The 24,148-nt window shown below is 38.0% G+C and overlaps 1 protein-coding gene across 1 annotated transcript in view; it reads right to left on the reverse strand.

Annotated features, from left to right (window-relative positions):
• Positions 1-24,148, reverse strand: part of NALCN (sodium leak channel, non-selective) — a 235,677-nt gene that overhangs the window by 128,146 nt on the left and 83,383 nt on the right. Inside the window, exons 8-10 of the mRNA XM_069879312.1 lie at positions 16,555-16,697; positions 16,331-16,435; positions 13,654-13,740 (exon numbers count right to left, since the gene is read on the reverse strand). Of these exons, the coding sequence (XP_069735413.1) occupies positions 13,654-13,740; positions 16,331-16,435; positions 16,555-16,697 (335 nt within the window). The remainder of the gene's footprint in view (positions 1-13,653; positions 13,741-16,330; positions 16,436-16,554; positions 16,698-24,148) is intronic.

Genomic DNA, 24,148 nt, shown 5'->3' on the forward strand with positions numbered 1-24,148 from the left:
ACTCTTTAGACTCATATGTCCAGTTTGGCTAATTGGAATTTTATTTTTAGCACATAAAATCTGGTGTGTCTGTAAACTACACGGTGTCCCCTAAATGCTTCTCATTATTATCATGATGGGCTTTTATACCTACTTGAAGAGTAAGACCTTCTAAAAACCCATTATCACAATATGTGATCAGTATTTGCATTGTGAATTCAGCTGGAGCCTTAAACATCTAAATGGCCTAGGCTTTGAGCTATCATCAATGACTGTCTTAAAATTATACAAATCACCTCCTGTTGATGTCTCTTTCTTCTGATTATAAAGTGCCTATGGTGATCAACTCCATCAGCACATTTAATTGCCAGACTCCTAAGACAGCCAAATAAATTCCATTCCTTCTGTGTCTGTACAACCACACCTACACATAAATTTTTATTCTTGCCCTCATTCCCACGCCTAAGGTTTTAAAATAATTTTTAAACTAATTTCTAGTTAATGTCACTATTCCACTAGTGCAAAGAGAAAAACCATTTAAATTAAAACTGCATCCATCATTGCCATACTTCCCCTTCTAAGCCACAGTTATATTCAGTTATTCATCCTTTGCATACCATACCTTATTCCTCTCTTAAGCAACCAATATGATTAACTGTACTGGTTACATATTCATCATTAATGCTGAAATGAAATTGTGTGTATAGCATAAATTGTACATTGATTTACATTGTAGGTTTTTCATGTGAAAAAGGAACTTCAGAGCCAGCATTGCTACATTTTTGCAAATGATCTGCAAAAGTTAACTACATTGGTTCATATATACACAGTGGTCTTACTGTCCTTTCATTTAAATGATAACGCCTGTTACTAATGTCTTTAGCTTAATACATTTGCATAATCACAATCTACAACAATTAGTAACTATTAGTCATTATGTGTCTTGTACATACGCTTATCTGTCTTTATGGGTTTATGAAAACACAGCACAATCACATGTGGAACAGCCGTATTAGAGATGGAAATTTTCAAAGCAGTCAAGTGGATTTAGACACGGAAGTTCCATTGAAGGAATGAAATATGTACAAAACAATTCTTGGAATTGCTGAAGTACAGTACATCATTAATTCTGAGAACCAGGCAGTAATCTAGAAATGTGTTCAACCTTAAACATAAGCATTAAAATAAGTTTCTTAAACCTAGAGTGAATTTAAGGAACTCCCTTTTTTCATTATATTTATAGCTGGGAGAAACAAATAGCTTATTTCTTCCATTCACCCCTAAATTTTCATGTTTTTAAGAAGGAACACTTAGCAAGAGCATGTCCCTTTTGCCTCCTGGGTTTCTGATATTTTTATGTTTTTCAAGACTGGCATTTAGGTTTGTTTCAATCTGCTATTTTTAATGACTGCAAAACCAATGTTGTATATTCACAACATAAGAAATAAAATCATTCTCCAGTAGAGTCAGTGGCAAAACTATTGTTTGCTTGAACAGGAAAAGATGTAATGTACACCAAAAAAGAGCAGTACCAGAGCTATTCTGGCTCTGTGAAGTATAAAACTGATGTGCACTCAGCAGAAAATCAAGATCCCCATCAGAAAAAACAGTTCAGATGATTTGTCTTCCAGAGACAGAGCGTGGGATTGCTCGTACATAACAAACTTGTTCAGAGGACAGTTGTTTGCTTTATTTCTACCCTGTTTCACTAAATTATATACATAAAGGTATAGATATATGTGCATACATATGAGTGACGAAGCATCTTTATGGTTCTCATTGAGTGGCAGCAACTAAATGGATGAGATAGAGTAGGTCTGAACAGTGAAGGTTTATCAAACTTGGTTAAGGACAGCCAGCATAAACTAAAGGTTACTGAACTTTGGCTAGAGAATAAAGAAAGAAAAATTAAGGATCTGTCAATGCATCTATTGGCAGTGGCTTCTAAGCTATGTAGTACTGAGAAAATTTAATTTGGGTAGGAGATGAAAAGGACTGACAACGGTAAAAATAGTAAGGCTACTCTTGCAAACAAACATGAGGAATTGGTAGGAGGTAGTTTTCCAGTAAAAGAGAAATAGTTTAGAATATACCAAAGAAAACTGAGAAAATATTCAAGATGATAGTTCTGAGCCAACAGAATAACAGACTGCATGGCAAAGCTGTATTCAAAGAGAGCATGAGGAATAGAACTGGGTGGGCAGTCAGCTTTCTCTAATTAGTGTTCCATTGCCTCCACTGGGTATCTAGGAACCTACAGAGGGAAATGGAGGCCAGAAGTAAAGAAAGGAGCACTGCACATATACTGTCGACTCTGCTATCTAAGCAGTGTTTGTAGTAAGACACCTTTCTGAAATCAAGCCCACTAGTGCATATAACTCCATTCCCCAGTCAAGCTTTTCTGAAAAGTTTATGATTGAGAAAAGGAAATGTTTTATATACACTCTGGGTATGGTGCAATTAATGAAATGTCACCACACAGATCATAGGCACCAGGTGGTATTAATAGCAAAATAATGTATAGCACCTAAAGTATGATGGCTCAAACTATTTTTCAAAGGATGAGCTGAAGAATGAATGGAAATGACTGATTATGGAAAGCAATTATGAAAAATCCTGAAGCACTACAATTTAAATATGAAATAGCATGTTTTGGACCTAGGCCTATAAAATGTAAAAAAAAAGTTATGTCAAAACTAGCAAAAAAAAGGATCTGCTGAAGGTGTCTGCTTCTCTCCATTAGGTATAATCTTCAGTGTCTGAGCTGGAAAACTTACTTTAGATATTTAAAATTTAGTTAAATGCCCACTCCTGCCCATAGGAACAACTGATTATTGTGTGCTAAGAAAGCGTATGTTAGTGTTTTGCCATCTGTCCTGAGAAAAGGAAGCCCATGTAACAGTTCTGTGCTGAGCTGAGGTGGAAAGACCAAGACTCCTTGTGTAGACAAAAGTCAAAGTTGGGGAAAGAACCCAACTTAGCTGACTGCCAGTTTATCAGTTGTGATTCATTTTTGTCTTTCTCATCTTACGAGGGAATGAGAGAAATATCTACTGTACCACACTGATATCCCTACACATGCAGAATTATTACCTTAACTTCTGTCCAGCCTGACAACAGTTGCAACCATTGGAGGGCATTTGCCTTCTACCACACACACTCTTCTGCAGAATCTGGAACATTCATTTCTGTTCATAAATTCTCTCTCTCTTAATTTTATCCCATTAGCCTTAGTCGTACTTGCCAGTACCATATAGCGGATATCCCGCTCTACCCTATCCTAGTTTTCTGTCCTCTCAACTCACTTCTTTAAAATACCTAGCAATAGCAACCAGGCATGATTGTTTTCTGTGTCTAAAGTATCGTACTGTATCCTTTTTGCCTCTGTCTTATGAAAGAATTTGTTATAAATTTTCACCCGAGCAAAATTCATTCTCTGGTACCATCCAGTATTTTTAGACTGTTAAAAGAATGAAAGCCAAGAAACAACTACAAAAAAAGATTGCCATATCCAGTCTACTTAAATCCTGGCTGGCAGCATGGCTGTGGTTTGGACCTCTTCAGTTAATTCTCCTTAAAACAACATCCAAGCATGACTCCCTCAGTTCTGTACAGTCCTTTAACATCACAAAAGCCTTTGCACCCTTGAATAACCTCACTTGCCCCGGTGACAAATGTCAGAGTATGAAATGCATGAACTCATTATAATGAGACCATGTAACTATTGTTCCAGTGAGCCAACACAACCCTGGATGCTCAGAACTGAAAAAAAACACAGAGAAATAATTGTGCCTGAAGGACATAGGGATGCCATAGGGGCCCAGAAGAGATAAAGGGCTAAGCACTGTGTAAAGTGGCCATGACTGATCTGCTCTGGAAAAGGAAGTATGAAAGGCCATAGTCTATGTCAGATGGCTTCTGGGCCAGGTATCCATCCTGGTCCTCTTTACTTAGAAAACTAAAGAATCTATAAAAAGGAATGCACACTCTTAGAGTGACAGTTCAGTTTTGTACATTGGCTGAAAGTTCTGAGACAAGAACACAAAATATTTTTATATTTTTGTATGCAAGAATTAAAATAACTGACAGAAAAAAAGAACTCCTCAAACTGCAAAACACTCATCTTGAATACCAAACTAAGTCTCAGACTACAGATCAAAGTACAGCTTCACCAAAGAAGGGTTGCAAATGTGCTATCAGTTCAAACACGCTAAACACTAATAAACTCAGTGTCCTTCCTCCACATGGCACATTGCTAACTTTTGTCTTCAATTCTGTCAGGCCTCAAAGACCCTCTTTTTAAATGTCTGAGGAAAGTGCAGGAAAGAAAAGGAATCCTAAGCAGGGGAAGCAAAATTGTGAGGGAGGCAGCTTGAAGATGTGAATTTACTGTACTGCACTGCAGCCTTCCACTTGGTAAAATGCATGGGTCAGCTGAAGATGGTTCTCTCTAGCTGGCACTTAAAGAATTCACAAAGCATAAAGGATGCAGACTTTGACATGATAGTGCAAACACTTCTCCATGTAACAACTGCATTCATGTCAATGAAATCACTAATGTAAAAACATTATCCTCAAAGCTCCTGTTATCTTCTACTGATTTCAGTAGGATTTAATAAATGCAAAATACTTACAAATATTCAGTATGCATGCTTGCTGAAGTGGGACTTAATTTTGCTTTAAATCTGTACATCAAAAATATATTATATAGATTACTGTGGTCTACTAGAGAAACAGAAGGTAAAGACTTTGGCTTTAGAGATTCACCCCAAAAGAAATGGTGCATCTGAAATAAGAGAGTAAGCATCCTGCACTCCTATGCAGTCTGTAGAGTTTTGAGTAACACCAGATTCATATCCTCAGCTGCTCTCTGTCAACGCCTGTCTCTTTCTATTGGCTCTGTGCCATTATTATCCTGCCACTAGCACCAGGACCACATTGATTCTCAAAAGAGTTAAGAGTCAGTGTTTAGAATACAATAGAAACACAATAAGAAAAGGCAAAGTCTTTTTCTCTTAGATTTTTTTTGCAAGATATATTTATGAATAATTGAAAGTAGAAGAATTAATCTGAATATGAAATAGCCACTTCAAATTTTCAGAAATTAGTAAGAGTTATTTGTTTAAATACCTATTAGCTCAGACTCATCCAACTTAATCTTAGGAAATTCACTGAGGTGTCAAGAAGGCCACACAGTTTATGTAGCCACCCTATTGCAATGAAGAAATACAGACAATGTGAAAGGCAATTCAGCATCCCCAACATATGAATTCTCTTCAGATTCATGTTGGGAATTGCTCTCTCCATTGACTACTGAGGAAATCGGAGGATTAGAGATCCCAACAGTAGTAAAAAGATATTGCAAAGTAACTTTTTAAAAAGTTTCAAAAATCTATAAAGAACATCCTTACAGAACAATCTAATAACCTACAGAGCTGTAGTACGTGATGTTCTTTGCAATTGTAGTGAAAAGAGATCTTTCTTTGAGGAACACTGGAAATACAGAAAATACTGGGGAAAAACAACTGACATGAATAAAAAAAAATCCCTGCTAGTTTTATTCTAAGACTCTGCAGTCTTCCACTTTGCTCGGATTTGTCATCCAAGTTATAGCTCTAAAGGGAGTCATGCTGCTGCTGCTTCCAACACTTTGATTGCTGTAATTGTGCTAAACACAAAAAAGCTACATGACAATTTAAATACCTGTTTTCAGCTTGATGGGAGTTGAAACACTGGACATGTTTAACCCCAGAAATATTTTTTTTAAAAGAAACTCAGCTGAATTTTAATTTTAGTGGCATTACCGAACAGTTTCTATGATCCACTGACAAAGATGTGTCCCAAAATTTCTAAGTGCAAATTTTGAGTACAAGCTGTACTGAAGTCCATTGCTGAAAAGAAAGATAAAAAAATGATCTATGTTGTCTATTCAGATCACAGCAAAAAGGAGTGAGGATAAAAAAAACCCAAACAAACCCAACATACAGTCCACATAGTTGAAGCAGCCTTTTTAAAATATTATAACAACTTGCATATTTTTATCACAGGAGATTTTTAGCTAATTAATTTGACCATGAAGTTTGAAGAACTGAACGTCACTACCTAATGCCATTTTTTGGTGAACTGTACAGGCCTGTGTGAAAGAGGATCAAGACTTATAAAAACTCCTTATGCAAAATTTATTACTTGTGAGGCACGACGTTTTTCTGGGACCTTGTTTGAAAACTAGGCATTACGCAAAAGGTCCAACTTTCAGCTTGTCCAGAAATAAGGGAAAGTTCAGAGATCTTGACTGATTATAAGTGTCAGCCAAGGCTTCCATAACTGACATACAGAGATTTTTGAAAACCTCTTGCCTCAGACAAACTCCAAATAATTGTTCCTAAATCTCCCAAGGAGATGCCAAGGGCCCAATGTGACCCTGTTTTCTGCTGCAGCAGGACCTCCACTAAAAAAGAATACTGACAAGGAAAACCACTACCCTTTTATAGGCTTAATCATAGTTTAACACTTATCCATTTTGTCTTTGCAACGGGATTCTGATAGTTTAAGTCTGCAGGAAAATTACATGTTCAAACACATGTTCAAACTCATGTTCAAACTGAAGAAGTCACGTTCATGAAATCTATTTGTTCAAATGCAAAACAATGAAATCAATAACATTTTCTTTCTTTTTTGTTTAGTTTCTGTGGTTTGAATGCTACAAACTGTAGCTAGTAATTTACTTCAATTGTAGTGAACAGGAACAGGCAGTTCAGCAAGTAAATGGGAAACTATGGAGAAGAAACTATGAAAATGAAAGAACTGTGTCTCTAACTTGGCAACATATGTGCTTCAGTATAATGTTTTTAAAGGAAAAGAAGGCAGGCAGGAAAGAAAGAAGGAGGGAGGGAAGGGGAAAGTAAGGAGGGAAAGAAGGGAGTGGAGAAGGAAGGGGGTAGAAAAGCAAGAGAGGGAGGTAGAAAAGGGAGCTGGGTGAAAAAGGGAGTGGGTTAGAAAAGGGAAGGAGCGAGCGAGGGAGATTTTATACACACTGTATATGCATGTTTTATGCACACCGTAAATATGCATGCAGTTCTGCACCTTTTGAAATTACTTTTCATTTTGATGCATGTATACAAAAGCAGAGAAATAGATACAGGACAAAATTACAATAGGAATCTACTAATCATTAAGTTAATTAACATTAATTAATGTCAGAATGTTACCTATGGGAGATTTGAAAGCTGTTTTACAAATGACAGCCTTGTCACCAAACGCACAGGCTTTCACGATATTCAAATTCTATTTCCCTTTCTGAATTTTCCTAATAAGTGAAGATTCTATTTGTATACACTATCACAAACATAAACAAACCATCCTGCATACTTGGTGTTTATCGTCCTCAGGTACCTATGTCGGTGCTCCTCTTGTTACTGATTACATGTTATAACAGCTTGTGATCCTGTCATTGTCAGGTTTTGTTGTTTCAAATTTTTTGTTTTGTTGACAGGAACATCCATCTCAAAATTACAACCAATAAACTTTGCACTACATTTCCTGAGTAATCTCAGGAAAATCAGCAAATTAATTCCTCAGTTGTAATCAATTAAAATGCTACATAGTTACTTTACTTAACTTATTTCTACATGATGCTCTGGAGGCCAATACGATAAATGGGTTCGAATAAAAGACTAGACAAATTGATAGGTGATGAATCCATCAATGGATACTAAATATAATGGCCTAAATTTAACATCCACTTCAGCAAGTCCCTAAATGAATGAATGGTGGAGTTACAAGATAGAGCATAAGGGCATAAATGGATATCCAGAAGCCCAGAGGAGGATGATCTATATATGCCTATCTCTAGTCCTGGCTGATTTTGGAGACATGGCAAATGTATTGTTTGCCTGCTAGTTTTCTGCATTCTGTGGTATCTACATCATGGGGCTCACTATTTTTCACGTCTCTTTTAGTAAAAAACTAAAAAAAATTAAGCATGCAAAAATATATATATGGGCAAAATATGTTTGGTACTCCAGTTTTATGAGATTTTCTTTTATTTCATATCAAGAAAAGATAGCGGTTCTCAACACTGCAGTAGCAGTTCATTTACATTATAGTTTCCCTATCCCCTCCTTCCTCTAGTTAAACAGACTTTAATCATTTCAACTGTCTGAATTCATGTCTTCTTTTAATTACTTGAACTGAAGTGAACACCAGTTTACATTACCAAATGAGACAGTGAATTGAGGTGTGCCAGGACTAAACTCACTGCCTCTTCACTTGCCATTGTTATTGCGGTTAAAGCCCTGAAAGAAGCAGGTGAGTAGACAGCAGATGCTGGTAATAGCTTTACCTTCCTCATCTGAAATGGCATAAAGCTGAAACTGGGCACACGTTTGATGACAGCTCATTTTGTGAATCCTCAACCAGAGTCCTGAGGGTTAGTTTGATGCTAGAGTTTCTATCCCTTTACTCCATTCACCACAATTCACCATTTCTTCCCATACCCAATACTAAAGTGGAAAATACTGGAAGTATCTTTCTTTTTTTCTTTTCATAATACTCAGTATTTACTACCTTCCCATATATAACCAAGGACAGGGAGGGTAGATGGTGTTGGACTTGATTTGTGCACGTTCTTCTGTTGCCAACATGTTTAGTTTCCCTGAAGTCTCCTCCATTCCACCTTATTTCTTTACCATTTTTATCTCAACAAAATTAACAGCTTGCTTTTACATTTACACTTTGCATATTCTGCTCATGAGTCTCCACGGTAAAACTAATACGGTTGGTTTTCAGCCCTGTTTCAGTGCCAAGTGCATCACTGGATTGTCCAAGCTTCTATTAACAGATGCAATTTCTAGACCTTTTAAATGAGAACTATGCACAGAAAAAAAGAACTAGATTTTTTTCCCAGTGACAGCCTCAGAATTTTAGGATTTGGGATCAATTTGCTTCTGAATAAACACATATAATACACTCAAATAATAAAATAATTCAAATAAAAATGCAATTTTAGCCAACTGAAATAGAAGATTTTTCTTTTACTGTAAGAGGGGATTTCAGATAATTGGAATAAATGTATTATATATGTATCTAAATTAAAGAAAGCCACTGTAGGTAAGAAGAGAATAGGATTGAGCATGCATACCTTTTGCTTGATTCCAAAGTTATAGTAAAGGGAAATCAGTGTATAAGGACTATCACACTTTTCTGGTTCACCAATAATTACTTTCCATGAAAGAGAAGAAGAGAAAATCCACTTGTGTTCTCCTCTGTTACTCCTGCAGTAAAATTTCCTAAGTACAGTTTTATCTAATTTCTTTCCCTCTTATTCAATATCTCCATCATGAAACTGCTGATACACTCAATTCCTGTTTCTCTGGCCATGTTTCCTCCACCCTCCATATATTTTCTGCCTTTCGATATTACTTTTGATCTTTTTGTCTCTCATTCAAGGTTTTCTAAAATTCTGTAATTGCACAGAATTCTGTAATGCATTCTGATAATGATATGTAGCATGAAGGACTAACTTTTTTGAGGCAAAAAGATATGATTAGACTTCTGACATTAATCATATGTTCAAGAGGAGGTTAATCATAATAATGTCACTTGCTTGCTCAGATCATAGTTTTGTGACCTTTTATTTCTTTCCTAGGTAGAGCACATATGATTAAAAGTGAACACGTTTTTTTCAATCTGTTGAAGATTTTGCTATCAGAGGATGAGTATACATACAGTTTGTGAGTAGATAACCACTTCCATTCATGCTGACACAGTGTTCCCAAGCTTTTCCTAAATATCTCCAGGTATGTGTTTCACTTCTGCTGGACATATGACCCCAAAATATTAGCATGAACAGGGAATTGCTGTCTGGCTTATTGCTCCCCACAGGAACCACAGTTCCAGACTTCCTCTGTTCACTACAAAACTAAGAGCCAAGAAGACTGAAGATGTCATTACTTGGTGTTAACAATACCAACCACAGGTTCACAGAAAACATACAAATTAAAACTTTCCAGTTCAGCTTCAGTATGCACATTTTACAAGTCTTTGTGGACAAGAATACACAGAGAAGGAAAGAGTGGTAAAAGCATCAACAATCTCTAAAATGAAGAGGAAAGGAATAATAAGAAACACAGTGTGCCTTTAATGTGGGATTAAAGTGGTAAATACATGCTCAGAGTTTTTTAAAGTAATTTTTTTCTGGAGCCTGGTGCTCAGTTTTTCTTTATTTGTGAACTGAGAGCTTCCTACTGTGCTCGTAGGAGTAACTCATGGTAGGCAGGAAGTCCTAACACACAAAAATGTGTTAAAGTAATATCAACAACAGTGAAATAATGTAGCAGTGTGGGAGCCTCAGCATGCATTCATGCCCAATGGTTCATGTTGAAATGGAAAACACAAAGATTATTTTTCAGTGACAAAAGAAAATCAATATTTAAAATCAATGCCAGTTGTGGGGAACAGTAAGAGTAAGTAACAAAAGACCACAAAGCACCTTTGAGAACACTCAAAAGAAAAAGGAAATAAATATAAAACCATTAAACCAAAATAAAAGTCTCTTTACTCTGTATTAGGATAGGTTTGCAAGTCAAAATCACTAATTTTTCACTTCCAGCCACTTCTAAAAACCTAAAGAAAACTTAGTTAGGTATCTGAGTTAAAATTCTTCGCAAAAACCAGATTCATGCCACCTCGCTTGCCCATCTCCCATGATTTAGTCTTATTCTTATTTCTTTTAACTACTGTACTGCTGTCCACAAGATGCCCTTGCAGCTCCCAGATCTGTATGCGCATGCTGGTTCTGTTCTGCTCATCTGCCATGAACCCAGTGGAAAGGCAGATGGGCTCTTGGGAGGAGACAAGAGTGGGTACCCTGGCAAGCATAGTGGTGCTCACCTACCCAGCAGTTTAAACATACCAAGGCACATCACTCACTAGATGGGATTCTGAAACATCTTTGTAATCCCCTTTTTGCACATAAGCTGTGACAGAAGCGTAAAGACATGGTTAGCCCACTTACTCATTTTACCTAATTGAGCAGTTGGTGCAACAACAACATGTCTGTGTGAGACAAAGTCAGTTACAAAGGCTCTGCAAGGAGCCTACACAGCATCCCTGCCTGAATTATTGTTTGCTCAGGAATAATACGAGACCTGAATTGCTCTATGTGACATTGCAATGTTCTACCTAGGCCAGCAAGGCTGGTTAGGCTGAAACCCCTGACCTCATCCATGGGAGTAAGGATGAAGTATGAAGACCAAACTATTAGTATTGCAATTCAGCAGATCCAGCTAGTCTATGTGAAGTGTCTTCCAAAACCTGTATGAAAGGTCTTTATATTATATGCCACACAGAAATCACATTATTCTTTCCTCCATCACTCCTCACTTTACAGAGCTGGACATCATCTACTTGCCAACCTAGACAGCATAAGCCCATCTTACTGGAGTGCCTTTCAGGTAAACACCACAGTAGCCAAATCTGGGAGTTATACACCTTTTACACCATAAGGAATGACAACTAAAGCAAAGATACACCTATAAAGTCATTTTCTCAAGGTCTACAGGAAATTTGTGCTTGGTCAATATAACAAACCCAAATCTCCAGAGCCCCTCTTCATTCCCTTTGCTGCTTGGATATTTCCTCTCCTGATGCACAGTATAGTCTGTTCAGGAAGTAATTTCTAAATAACTCAATACGCTGAATAAGTGAAGGTTCACCAAAGCAAAGCCCCAGACCCATGTAACTGCTTGAAACAGAACTTTTAATATGTTGCCTTTCATATTTGGAGCAGGAATATTTACAGAGCCCAGAGAGGAATTAATAACACCAAACTTACTGCAAAATTTAATTAAAACTATACAGGGCACTAGAGATTCTTCACTACCTTTTAAGAATTCCATTCCTCACAGGATATTGCATGACAATATACTTAGCTAATAAAGGTCAGAAGAATGCATATTAATTGGACACATCGAAAAGGCAGGATACATATTGTCCATCCAATTAACTCTTTACAGATTCAGATTTATGCACCATATTCTTCTGAAGGAACAAATCCCACCCAAACCTTTAGAAAATGACTACCACATATCTCACTGGGGACTTAACATATAAAGAATGCTTTTAATGTATTGCAAAGGCTTTAAATACATTAATTTTTTAGGAAGTCTATTTTCTTTTTACTTTGGATTGATAGGTCTGAAACAATAACGCCTCAGGAGATGAATAAAGGTGTCTGTTTATCCAGACTTTGACATTTTGCTGTATTTGGGCTGTATTTTAGCCTGTATTTAATAAAAATAAAGCCTATTTTGGGCAATATCCTAATAAAATACTTTAACACATTACTTTCCTCTGGATTACTTTCCTTGGATTGACATACAGCAAGGTCATAGATTGCTGGAAGCCCTGCAGATGTTGCACAAAGGGACAAAGAATGAGAAGAAAACTGTTAGTTGAATTGTAATTATAAAATGTTGCAGCACCAGCTGATGCATGAGGCTTATTTTGTCTGGAATACAATTTACTATGTGTTCACCCGATTCCTAAAAGGGACAAGAATGTAATATTACAGATAAGGGCAGACTAGGTAAATCAGATGTTATCTTAATTTTAATCTGGAGGATTTCTCATTGTGCGTTCACCTACATTTTATCCACATATCCAAGAATGTTACTTGAGAACACCATAAATGAGATTCCTGTTGCTGTCAAAATCAGGAATTAAATTTGGGAAGAGAAATTATCACATAAGACATTTCCTATAATTAAATATATGGCAGTGGTTTGACAAAGCAGAGATATTTGAAAAGGAACAGCTTGTGGAGGGGATGAAAGGTGCTTGCCAACTTACTCTTCAGCAATGTACATGCTGCCAACAAGTATGTGTGTTTTAGTTTATACATTGAAACAAACGTAACCAAAACTGCCAGCAAACATCATGCTATCAGACTGCTATAGTAGATTTGGCTTTCTACTCTGAAGCAAGCTTGTTTCATCCAGAAGTGAGGTTATTTAATTTGCAAATAAAAATTTGAGCTGCTGTACAATGTGCTGTAATGAAAAGGGATTTATATTACTTATCTTAGTTTGGATTTATTTAAACAATGAGGATGGAGTTTTACAAACTCACCTATATCCAGGTGAGAATATTAAATCTGGAAGTTTCAAACACTGTATGGCTTACTACCTACATGCTTCTTCCCCCTTCTTCTGTAAGCCTATTTTGAAGATGGAACAAGAGAAATGAGGTAATTCTATGTTTATTATGATCAATCATGCACCTTGGCACACGTTATTATTGCATTTTGCAGTTAATAAACAAGCATTTCTGTTGTGTATAACTGAGGAATAGAATCAGCCTGTGTGTAAATCTGAGAGATAAGGAATGATTATCGATGTCATTTTATATTTAAAAAGTCTAAAATCTTTCTCTTGTGAGCACATAAAACAAAGCCTTTATAGGGAATATATTTTTCTAATCTTCTTCCTTATGGTGGGGTATATATTTTTTGGTTGATCTGTGATTTTCAAGAACCAGCCTACACTGCAGAAAGCAACAGATTTAAAGAAATTTATGACTAAAACTATTATAGCTATTTCTCACCACAGTCTCTTTATGCCAACATTTGAGCGGTGCTGGTTACACACACTGATTTATTAAAAAGCAATGTCATACCTGTAGACAAGCAGGAGCTCTGCCCTGGGGTTTATTCACATCAACAGCCACAAGCTGCCAACCTCCAGCAGCATCTTCATGAAACATCTTGAAAGGGAAAACTGTTGTCAGAAATGTTTTATGTGCCAATAAATACAAGTAAAATCTACAGCTAGTTTAAACAAGTGAGAAATGGTTTTTACAGCTACAGAAAAAAAAAGCAACTTTCTCTTTTTCCAACATTAATAGATCCTGAATTTTACTCAGATAACATCAAACACAATGTGTCTCTATTAGTCATAACACAGAAAATTATTCAATTAATCTCTGATCAGTATTATTAGAAGGTGCTACCTGTTCAGAGTAAATTCCTTACTACGGTAAGTTTATTCTGAGGAAACACAAATAGATTGTAACCAAAAAACCAAGTTTCATGGTGCATTTGGAAGCAATAGACAACCTTGTCTTTTTTACTGGCAAAATTATTTTATGGCAAGGACCAGACTTTATATTTGTTGCACTGATGCATATCAAAAGGAGCTGTACAGTCCTTCTGCACTGTTACCCAGAGTTTATAATTCCTGCAAAGAGCTGAATGATATCCCAGCTCTAATGATGTAAGTGGAAAAGGCCCTCTTGATGATTGTGACATTCCCACTTTACCTCTGGAAGCATTTGTGTAGGCATTCTGGCTTTTTTCCCCCCCACCCCCCTCCGAAATTAGGATATAAAAGTGGCAGACTGCTGGACATAAGGAACAGTGGGAAGTCATGTTTGGAAGTGATTAACACTGTCCTTGAAAACGTCCTTGAAAGAAAATGAATGGCTCTAGCATTAGGAATTGACATTTGAGAGTCTGCATATACTACATGGTGAAGCGTGGCAAAGTTCACACCTCACTCCCACCTTTTCCTTGGCACGCAGCTCCCAAACAAGTACTTCAAGAACACAACCACAGCAGTGTGGTTGAAGCTTGAAAGTCATCCTGAGAGAAGTGGTCATTAGACTGAGGACAGTATTACACAGATATGTTTTTAATTCTGCTGAGTCCTTATGTAGCATTTCTGCACAGAAAGAGTCACCAACTCATATAAGCCCTGAGTTAAACCTCTCTGCTGTGCTTTAACGTGCAGTGCTAAAGTGCTTTACAAGAACCACCTTTTATCCTTCTCTGGAGACCTCTTCCTTGACTTTGACTCTTGGACACTCATTGTCTTTTCTATAGGACTAAGTTTTGGGACCAGTTTAATGATTTATGAAGTGGGTAAATGAAGAAAGATATTGTTGCTTTTCCTCAAGGTTACTTCATGCATAAATTAAGCGAATTTTTAAATTTTCATCTGGTGCTCTGCACAAGAAACCCTGCAAAAAATTTTCTGCCCGTCTTAGTACAGGAAAAGATAAATAATTTTTTTAGTTGGGTAAGCTGGACTCCCCTTACGTCCTATTATGCCAGTGACTGGAGGAACAAAGTAACCATTCACTTGTCTGTAGCTAACATGCTATTTTATTTTGCATGATGCAATTCAGATCCAACATATTCATATTCTTTGGCATGATGATACTATTTTTATAATTTCTTTCGTACTTGAAATTACTTAATGTTGGCTACTTCTTGGATAACCTTACATTGATTCCAGCTTTTAGTTCAGAGTAAGTCGGGTAAGCCTATATGGCTCAGTAATTTGTCCCATCAGAGATGAAAGAAACATTTAAGTTTTTAAGTTCAGGCTAAGCATTTATCATGTGGAAAAGTCTTTTTTTTTTTCTTTTTGATTTTAAAATGATAACACCACAAAAAGGTCTATATTTACATATGGATTACAAAATGGTAATAAATAATTTTGAAACACTTAAATCCTCTAGCTTAAGAAAATAATCTAAATAATCTCTAGCTACAGAGGTTAGGAAAAAATTCCTCTTGGATATGTTTCTCATATCTGCCTTCCTAAGGGCTTTTTCAGGCAGTTGGTACTGGTCCCTCATACATATAGCAAACTGCACTAGCAGGAAAAGCCTGGCCTTTTGTGTATTCAGGACACTTAATACGATTGGTGCAACAAGTGGGAGAATTTAAATTTCAACTCTTTAGCCTTCAGTTTTTACAGTGGGTCTTTCACACTACCCAGCCCACATGTACCCTTCCTATCATGACTTCTTCCTGCCATTATCTCATACTCAGGATCTCGCTTTCTGTGGCTACCTCAACTATTAGCATGACTTTTCGATTGCTTCAGCACCTCATTCCTCCTTGGTCTCAATATGCCCCACTCAGTTCCAGGACCAGCTTCCCCAGACACTTTAGCTACCTTCTGACCTCTTTTCCTCCAGCTACAGCTTTCAATTTCAGCTCTTCTTTCTTAGCACAGATAGTGATTTTCAAAAGCAACCCTAAACCCAAATCCACCAAAGACATGATAAAAAGGCATTAAAAGAAAATAAAAATATAGCAATAACATATCCAGCCATATAAAGAACCATATTACAGACTTCTCCATTATTCTTTTTAAAGAAAGCCTAGTTGGATAACACAATCAAGAATTTATTTTTATATGGAAATTCATACATCAACTTTAAAACAGATGTTATAACATACAAGTTCAAATAAATCAGATAAAATAATAATTAGCAGACTTTTTTTACTTATTATTCATTCACAAAGTAAACCAAATTAATCTCAGCATCTCAGATGCTTCACCTGGGTGGTAGCAGTTGAAGTAGTACTGCTCCTGGACCCCCACATCTGCTGGAACTGCACTCTAATTTCTGCAAACGTTTCAATGATGACTGCAATGAAAACATTCTGAAAAAAAGAACAAGAAAGAATGGCCGATAGAAAGCTCAGCAAGCAGCAAAGAGAAGAAATTAATTCTAATATGATCTACATTTCAGACAGGTATAAAAGAACACGTTTTTCAGTACCTTAACAAGCCAGGCCAGAAAGAAAATTAAAGTGATGAAATAGAAATATGAACGCCATCGGGGAAAACTGTCGATTGCTCGGTACATAAGGAACACCCAGCCTTCCTGAGAAGCAGCTTCGTAAACAGTAAATATGCTTGTGCCTGTCAGAGGAAAAATGAAAATGTTTGGCATTAAGCCTCCCTGAAAGTTTTCAGTATTAGCAAACAATAATCTTTTATCTATTCCATTTTCCTTTTTCTCTAGAAGGTCTCAGCTCTCCGCTTTCAAACAGAAGTTTTCCAGGTGCATTTCCACATTTCTTTCTTTTGCAATTGAATATGAATTGGTTTTGTATCAGATCAGACCAACTCCCTGCTCTCCCTGGGCACACATGTTCTCCCTGGGAAAACTTATGAGGGGTTTATGTGTACAGAAACTTCTTTTGAATAAAATCTATGAAGTTATTAATTTTAAACTTAAGATCCAAATTCATACTAATGTCTGAGTGACAACACGCTTCAGCCAGCTCCCCCTTCCTCCTCGCCTCTGCAATGAAATCTTCAAAATACAGACAGTGGTTAGGTCTCCTACGGCATTCGTTTCAAGTAATTTTTTGTTCGGAGAAGGAATGCAATTAAACTGTGAAATTAAATTGTGAAATCTCACAAACTGCTGTGAAATCACGGAATTGTCCTACAGCCACCTGCTAGCTCCACTCCACTACTGCTTTGTTTCATAAAGCATCGTGGATAAAAGAGAGGGAGTATGAGGGGCACTGCACTTAGCCAAACAAAGCAGCTGCTAGCAACATACAGATAGTAGGCAATAGCCAGCAGAATCTGATCCCGCTCACAGAGAAATGAGTGGTGCTAGTCAGAAATTCCTTAGTCCCAGAGTTTCCCGAAAATATCACACCAGCCTATAAGGGACTCTGTGCTGTTATTCTGCCACTGACTTTGCAGCATCTACATCTATTTGACTGCTAACACAGGTGGGAAGCACCTGGAAGTGCTTTTGCCTTAGGGAATCCCTTTTGCAGATAAATCTTCACTGGTAAGAGAAGGCTGGGATGAAAGGAATTTTTTCTTTATAAACTGACTCCTTTGATATGCAGGCGGTGAATGGTTAACATGATCCTGATGGATAGGCAAAAATGTTAATCTTTTGTGTTAATTTTTTTGGTTATTGGATTCTTTCCTATTTACTGCATATGGTTCTTAGAACCAAGGGACAAAAATAGAAATAAAAGGGAAAAAAAATCATTCAAGCATACATAGCAAACCCCTTTCTACTTCAGAAAAGAGAATGACAAGAGTGATCTCTATCAATATTGAAATATTCATCAGTGATTACTTCATGGGCATTTTGCATTTCAAAAATTCATAAAGTAATGGTTCAATTATCTAATATTATACTGTTGCTGAACTGATTAAATTATTGAACAAAACAGTGCCATTGAGGACGGGCAGAGATTAAGAAAAAAAAAGTAATCTATTAAAAGTTGCTGGCTAGGAAACTGTCATTAGTCATTACCAATGGGAAAGTCACAGAGAAGATTAGTAAAATAGAGAGGGTGTCATGCAAAGTATTTATAACACATACACTGGGCCATCTGCCACATTAAAGCAATACTGAGAATGTACAATTAACCCAATTATGTGTTTGTCTGTGACAGTAAAGTAAAAATATATCTTGTATGTAACTGGTACAGGTGTTCTTAAGTCTATTAGAAAGCAATCACCACTAAGAATACACATTCTTACTTAACATATGTGACTAGGAAATAACAAAGCTTTCAAAATTGAAGCCAGGAACCATGCTGTTAACTATCTCTGTAAATACTGTTTCAACTGGATGCAGGAAAAAAGGCATCCAACACTAAGAAATATTTTGCTTTCAAACAGGCAAGTAAATCTCAGGTAAAATCTGCCAGACTGCATGTTTTTGCTTTTTAGCTTTTCTAAAAGTTACATTTAGAAGCAATCAGCAACACATTCCATTTTTTTTCTGAGTATTTCTTTAATATTGAGTACATCTTCCTAAATCCAATGAATAAGTTATTAAAAAGACTCTCAGCAGCATGCTCTGTTTTTCTCACCATGTTCAAAGCCATATGAAGTGAGAGGAAAGTATCAAAATTTTAAGTGATGATGGGATATATCAATGAAACCAGATGTGACAATCCTACCATGTATGAAACCTTACTTGTGCCCCCTAGATCAAATGGAAAAACTCTCATTTTCCACAGGTGTCAAGATTCTGTCTACCAGTGACAGTACCTTCTACAAGTTCAGAGGGTTTAAATCCTGACCACACAGTGCTAGGAGTTAGGAGTGGTTAGGGGACATGAGAACACAGCAGTTATTTGTGTAAGAAAAGCAGGAATATAGGAGGCAGGGGGAACAAGGGCTTGAAAATCTGCACAGCCTGGCTATTCAGATACACAACAGGCCTCATATACTTCAAAACGTAGTCATCTCTTCTCAGTGTCCTGAACATTCAGATTCATGCAACCTAGCTACAGGCATCAGCAAGACATTTCAGTCATGAAAAAGCCTTGAACCATGAAAAGGGTTAAACAAATTACTATAATGACATTACTCATCAGGTTAGGCTGTTAGCATGGGTAACTTGCTGAATATGGGAGTAAGATTTCAACATCTGCATCTAGAATATTAGTCAATAAAAATATTGACAAAATATTTATGATTATTTTTCTATTTGTGTCAGTAGGTGACTCAGCCTTGGTGGCAAAAAAGATTAAAGCAGTTTAGGAGGAACTTTCTGTTGATAACAAAGGTAAAATAAATGAATATTCCCTGAATTTTTTTTGTTTCAGTGCTTTTGTTTGAACTCATTTAATAAAATTCCACATTTTGATGCTACAATAAAACAGTTCCTTTAACCACGCCAATGCTTAATCAAAACAAGGAAGGAAAACATTTACCAATACACAGATTAAAACTAAACCAATCAATGTAATAATCTGTATAAGTCTCAAAAGACTGCTTTTATGCAACTAACAAACACTTGTACCCTCGGAAATCTTTTACATAGTCATTACCAAAACAAAAATAAAAGAAGTCCAGAAAATGAAAGACTTAGTGAAGTATGGCAAAAGCGACTGAATCTTGCTCAACTTAGGCAACATTTTCACTTGTTTCATACTGCATAGAAGAAAAGACAGCAACTGGAGACAAACTGTATCCCTACTAATAATGCATGTTCAGATATGTGAGCATTAAGCACTGAAATGCAGGGGGCTTATGTCTCCTTCATGTTTCTTTCAGATCTACCACCTGGGAGCAGTAGCCTGAAGGTGCATGGAGAAAGTAGTTGCTTTAACACTCAAATTATTTTACTGGTTTCTGTGCTTAAGCAAGGAGCAAGGTCACCTGCCTCTTCCATGTTTATACAGATTAGAAGAGTACCAGGGAAAAAAGAATTAAAAAAGACAGAGTATAAAGGTAATGATTTTCCATAGAGCAGTGAAGAATCTTATCCTGCCAAAACACAGTCTTTTAAATACCTAAGGAATATAGAAGGTATTTATTTTTAAGAAAGGACTCATAGTTGACAAAACAATCCTATCCTTACACAGGGATGTTATTTTCAATACTGTATCTTATATTTATGCCTATTTTGTAAAGACACTATTTTCTGCTTGTTTCTGTGACACCACCATGCTCTGTGACATCAGCTCTTGCTATAGAATCATAGAATAGTTAGGGTTGGAAGGGACCTCAAAGATCATCTAGTTCCAACCCCCCTGCCATGGGCAGGGACAGCTCCCACTAGATCAGGCTGTCCAAGGCTCAAACCAACCTGGCCTTGCACACCTCCAGGGATGTGGCATCCACAACTTCCCTTGGCAACCTGTTCCAGTGCCTCACCACTCACATAGTGAAGAAATTCTTCCTAATGTCTATCCTAAATCTGCCCCTCTCCAGTTTATACCCTCCACCTCATCCTATCTCCACAAGCCTTTATGAATAGTCCCTCTCCAGATTTCTTGTAGGCCACTTTCAGGTACTAGAAAGTCCCTACTAGAAGGTTCCTCACAGAGGTGAGGCTGACAGGTTGGTAGTTCCCAGGGTCATCTTTTCTACTCTTTTTAAAAATGGGCACAATGTCATCAAGGACTTCTTCCTGTCATCAAGGACTTCTCCTGATTGCCATGACTTTTCAAATATCATGGAGAGTGGCTTGGCAACCACATCTGCCAATTCCCTCGGGACTCTGGGATGCATCTCATCAGGTCACATAGACTTACAAATGATCAGGTTCCCCAGGTGGTCACAAGCCTCATCCTCCCCTAAAGTGGGTGGGTTTTACCCCCGCCCCCAGTCACCATGTTGCTGTCCCATGACCTAGGAGGGGTGAGGAGAGCTATTATCAGTGAAGGCTGAGGCAAAAAAGTTGTTGATTACCTCTGCCTTCTCCTCGTCTACTGATATGAAGTCACCATTCCCAACCATCAGTGGGGCTACGCTCTCATTAACCTTCCTGTTTTGATTGACGTACCTGTAGAAGCCCTTCTTGTTAGTCTTTACTCCTCTTGCCAAGTTCAGTGCCAGCTGTGCCTTGGCCTTCCTGACCTCATCCCTACACATGTCCCAGGTTACCCGTCCCTGCTTGTACTGCCTGTGCAGTTTCCTCTTCTTTAGTTTAACCAGCAGGTCTTGACTTAGCCACACCCTTTCCTGCCTGATTTTCTACATTTGGAGACTGAGCACTCTTGCACTTTATAGAAAGCATCCTTAAATATCTGCCAGCTCTGTTCTGCTCCCTTGTCCCTGAGGACTATGTCCTAGGGGGTCCTACAGAGTAACTCCTTGAAGAGCTAGAAGTCTGCTTTCCTGAAATTTAGGGTCCTGACTATACTCCTCACCTGTTCCATATCTCTCTGGACCTTGAACTCCACCAGTGCATGATCACTGTAGCCCAGGCTGCCTCTGATCCTAATGTTACTCATGAGTTCACTTGTATTAGTGACCATGAGGTCCAGTATTGCACCTCCTCAGGTGGAGGTCTCTATCAGCTGGACTAAGATATTACCTTCAATGCACTCCAGGAGTCTCCTGGATTGCCTACAGCTTGCCGTGCTACTTTTCCAGCATATGTTGGGGTGGTTGAAGTTCCCGAGTAGGATGAGAGCTTGTGAGCACAAACCCTCCTGTAGCTGGAGGAAGAAGACTTCATGGGTTGGCTCTCCTTGATCGGGTGGCCTGTACTATACACCAACTACAAGGTTCCCATTGGTTCCATGGTCTTTAATTTTGACCCACAAGCTTTCAACCTGTTTGTGGCTACTCTTCAATGACAGCTCTTCACATTCTCTCCCTTCCCTGAGCTAGAGGGCAACGCCTCCACTGCTCCTACTCGGTCTGTCCCTTCTGAATAGCCTGTAGCCGTACTCCAGTCATGGGATTCATGCCACATAACCAGCTCATTCTGCAAACGGACATAATGAAGAAGAGAGTGCATTGAATAGTGCTGTAATTTTTTAACTGCAGAATTAAAGGAGCAGAGCTAAAAGGTCACATGGAAAATTCACTAAATGTGGAAACACTTTCCTCCTAGCTCAATGTTATGTTCATGCTTCTTTATTCAAAATCCTGTAATAGCAGAGGAAGAGAATACATAGTGTCAAGGTGTTGTCCTTTATTAATATCTTTGTACTTTGTGATTTGTAGCTATTCCAAGTAAGAATCAAAAAAACCCCTGAAAACTAAGCTTAGTTATGCCATTAAGTCCAGCATTTTACACGTGTAACCTATGTTTATTGACTACCTTGGCTTACTACATCAGGCTACTCTCCTCCCTCTGTACTCGGCACTGGTGAGACCGCTCCTCGAATACTGTGTTCAGTTCTGGGCCCCTCACCACAAGAAGGATGTTGAGGCTCTGGAACGAGTCCAGAGAAGAGCAACAAAGCTGGTGAAGGGGCTGGAGAACAGGCCTTATGAGGAGCGGCTGAGAGAGCTGGAGTTGTTTAGCCTGGAGAAGAGGAGGCTGAGGGGAGACCTCATTGCTCTCTACAACTACCTGAAAGGAGGTTGTAGAGAGGAGGGTGCTTGCCTCTTCTTCCAAGTGACAGGGGACAGGACAAGAGGGAATGGCCTCAAGCTCCGCCAGGGGAGGTTTAGGCTAGACGTTAGGAAAAAATTCTTTACAGAAAGGGTCATTGGGCACTGGCACAGGCTGCCCAGGGAGGTGGTTGAGTCACTTTCCCTGGAGGTGTTTAAGGCACGGGTGGATGAGGTGCTGAGGGATATGGTTTAGTGCTTGATGGGAACGGTTGGACTCGATGATCCAGTGGGTCTCTTCCAACCTGGTTATTCTGTGATTCTGTGATACTCTCAGTTTTCTTGTGCCTGCTGTGAAGCTTCTGAGAAAGAAAAACTACAGGAGGAACATTTTATGTAAAAAGAAAAAAAAATTGTTTTTTTTTTTTTAATCAGGAATTATTCAAGAAGTAAAAATTCAAGTGTCGTTCTTAAAAGCTTAAAATACTACATATTGTCACCCATAAAATGCCTCGGATGCCAGTGACGGGCTCCTTTCCCTTGCTCCACAGGAGGCACTAGATGGCGATCGTGCACCTTGGGCACACCTGGCACATCAGGAGGCAGAGGAACTACCGCCCCGGGAGCGCAGATTGATGCCCTCCCGCTGCGCTGGCAATAGGATTGATTTTTCTATTTCCCAGCAAAACTAAGCAGTCTTCTAGCAGGTGCTGCTGTCTACTTTAACTCTATTTGTTGCTCTGAATACTGAAAAGTAACGTTCCTGAAGGTGGTTTTGTGAATGTTATGTCCATGAAGAAACAACCTCTCAGGTGATAGAAATGTTATCAAACCTGTTTCTGTCCCTGCTTATTCATTATCACTGATAAAATCATGAAGCTGGATGTTCCTGCAAGGCATGGATATTCCCACTGACCAGTCAGCTTTTAATTTATGTGTTACCTTTCAGAATAAAGGTACTTGTAACACATTGTGTGCAGTCAGGATTTTCCAGCTGTCTTACACTATTGCTTTGGTGAAACTAGAAGAAAATAAAAATTACCCAGAAATGCAAGGACAAAGGTGTTAGCACTTCTGGGAAGTAGCTGGTAGATATAATGGAAATCAACAAAAAGATCAAAAATCTTGAATGGCTTCATGGGGTTTCTTGCTTTCTCTGAGTGAGCAATCCGGTCTATTTTATCCTTCCAAACCAACACCTATCAGCCAGTTTGCCAGCCTGCATAAATGAGAAGGAAAAGAAGAAAAACAAACTATGCCAATACTCTGATCCTTCTTCGAAACCTCAAACCCCAGTGCCACTTCCCTGTGACTCAGCTCTGGAAAAGATGGCAAAATGGAAACTGTGCAGAACAGTGATTTGCAACAGCAGAAAAACCCCACACTGCCAACTTGAGAGAATATTTTAACCCCTGTAAGAGCAGTGACTTTAAACATACAGTAGTGATGTGTTTTTCATTTTGAAAATGTTTCCTCGAGAAAAGATGAAGTTTTTATACATGAGATTATATACAGAGACTGCATGCATAAAACCACAAACAGGGACATAAAGAAACACTGCAAATGGAAGTGCTAGGATCAAC

The sequence above is a fragment of the Phaenicophaeus curvirostris genome, chromosome 1, assembly GCF_032191515.1.
Source record: "Phaenicophaeus curvirostris isolate KB17595 chromosome 1, BPBGC_Pcur_1.0, whole genome shotgun sequence".
Lineage (NCBI taxonomy): Eukaryota > Metazoa > Chordata > Aves > Cuculiformes > Cuculidae > Phaenicophaeus > Phaenicophaeus curvirostris.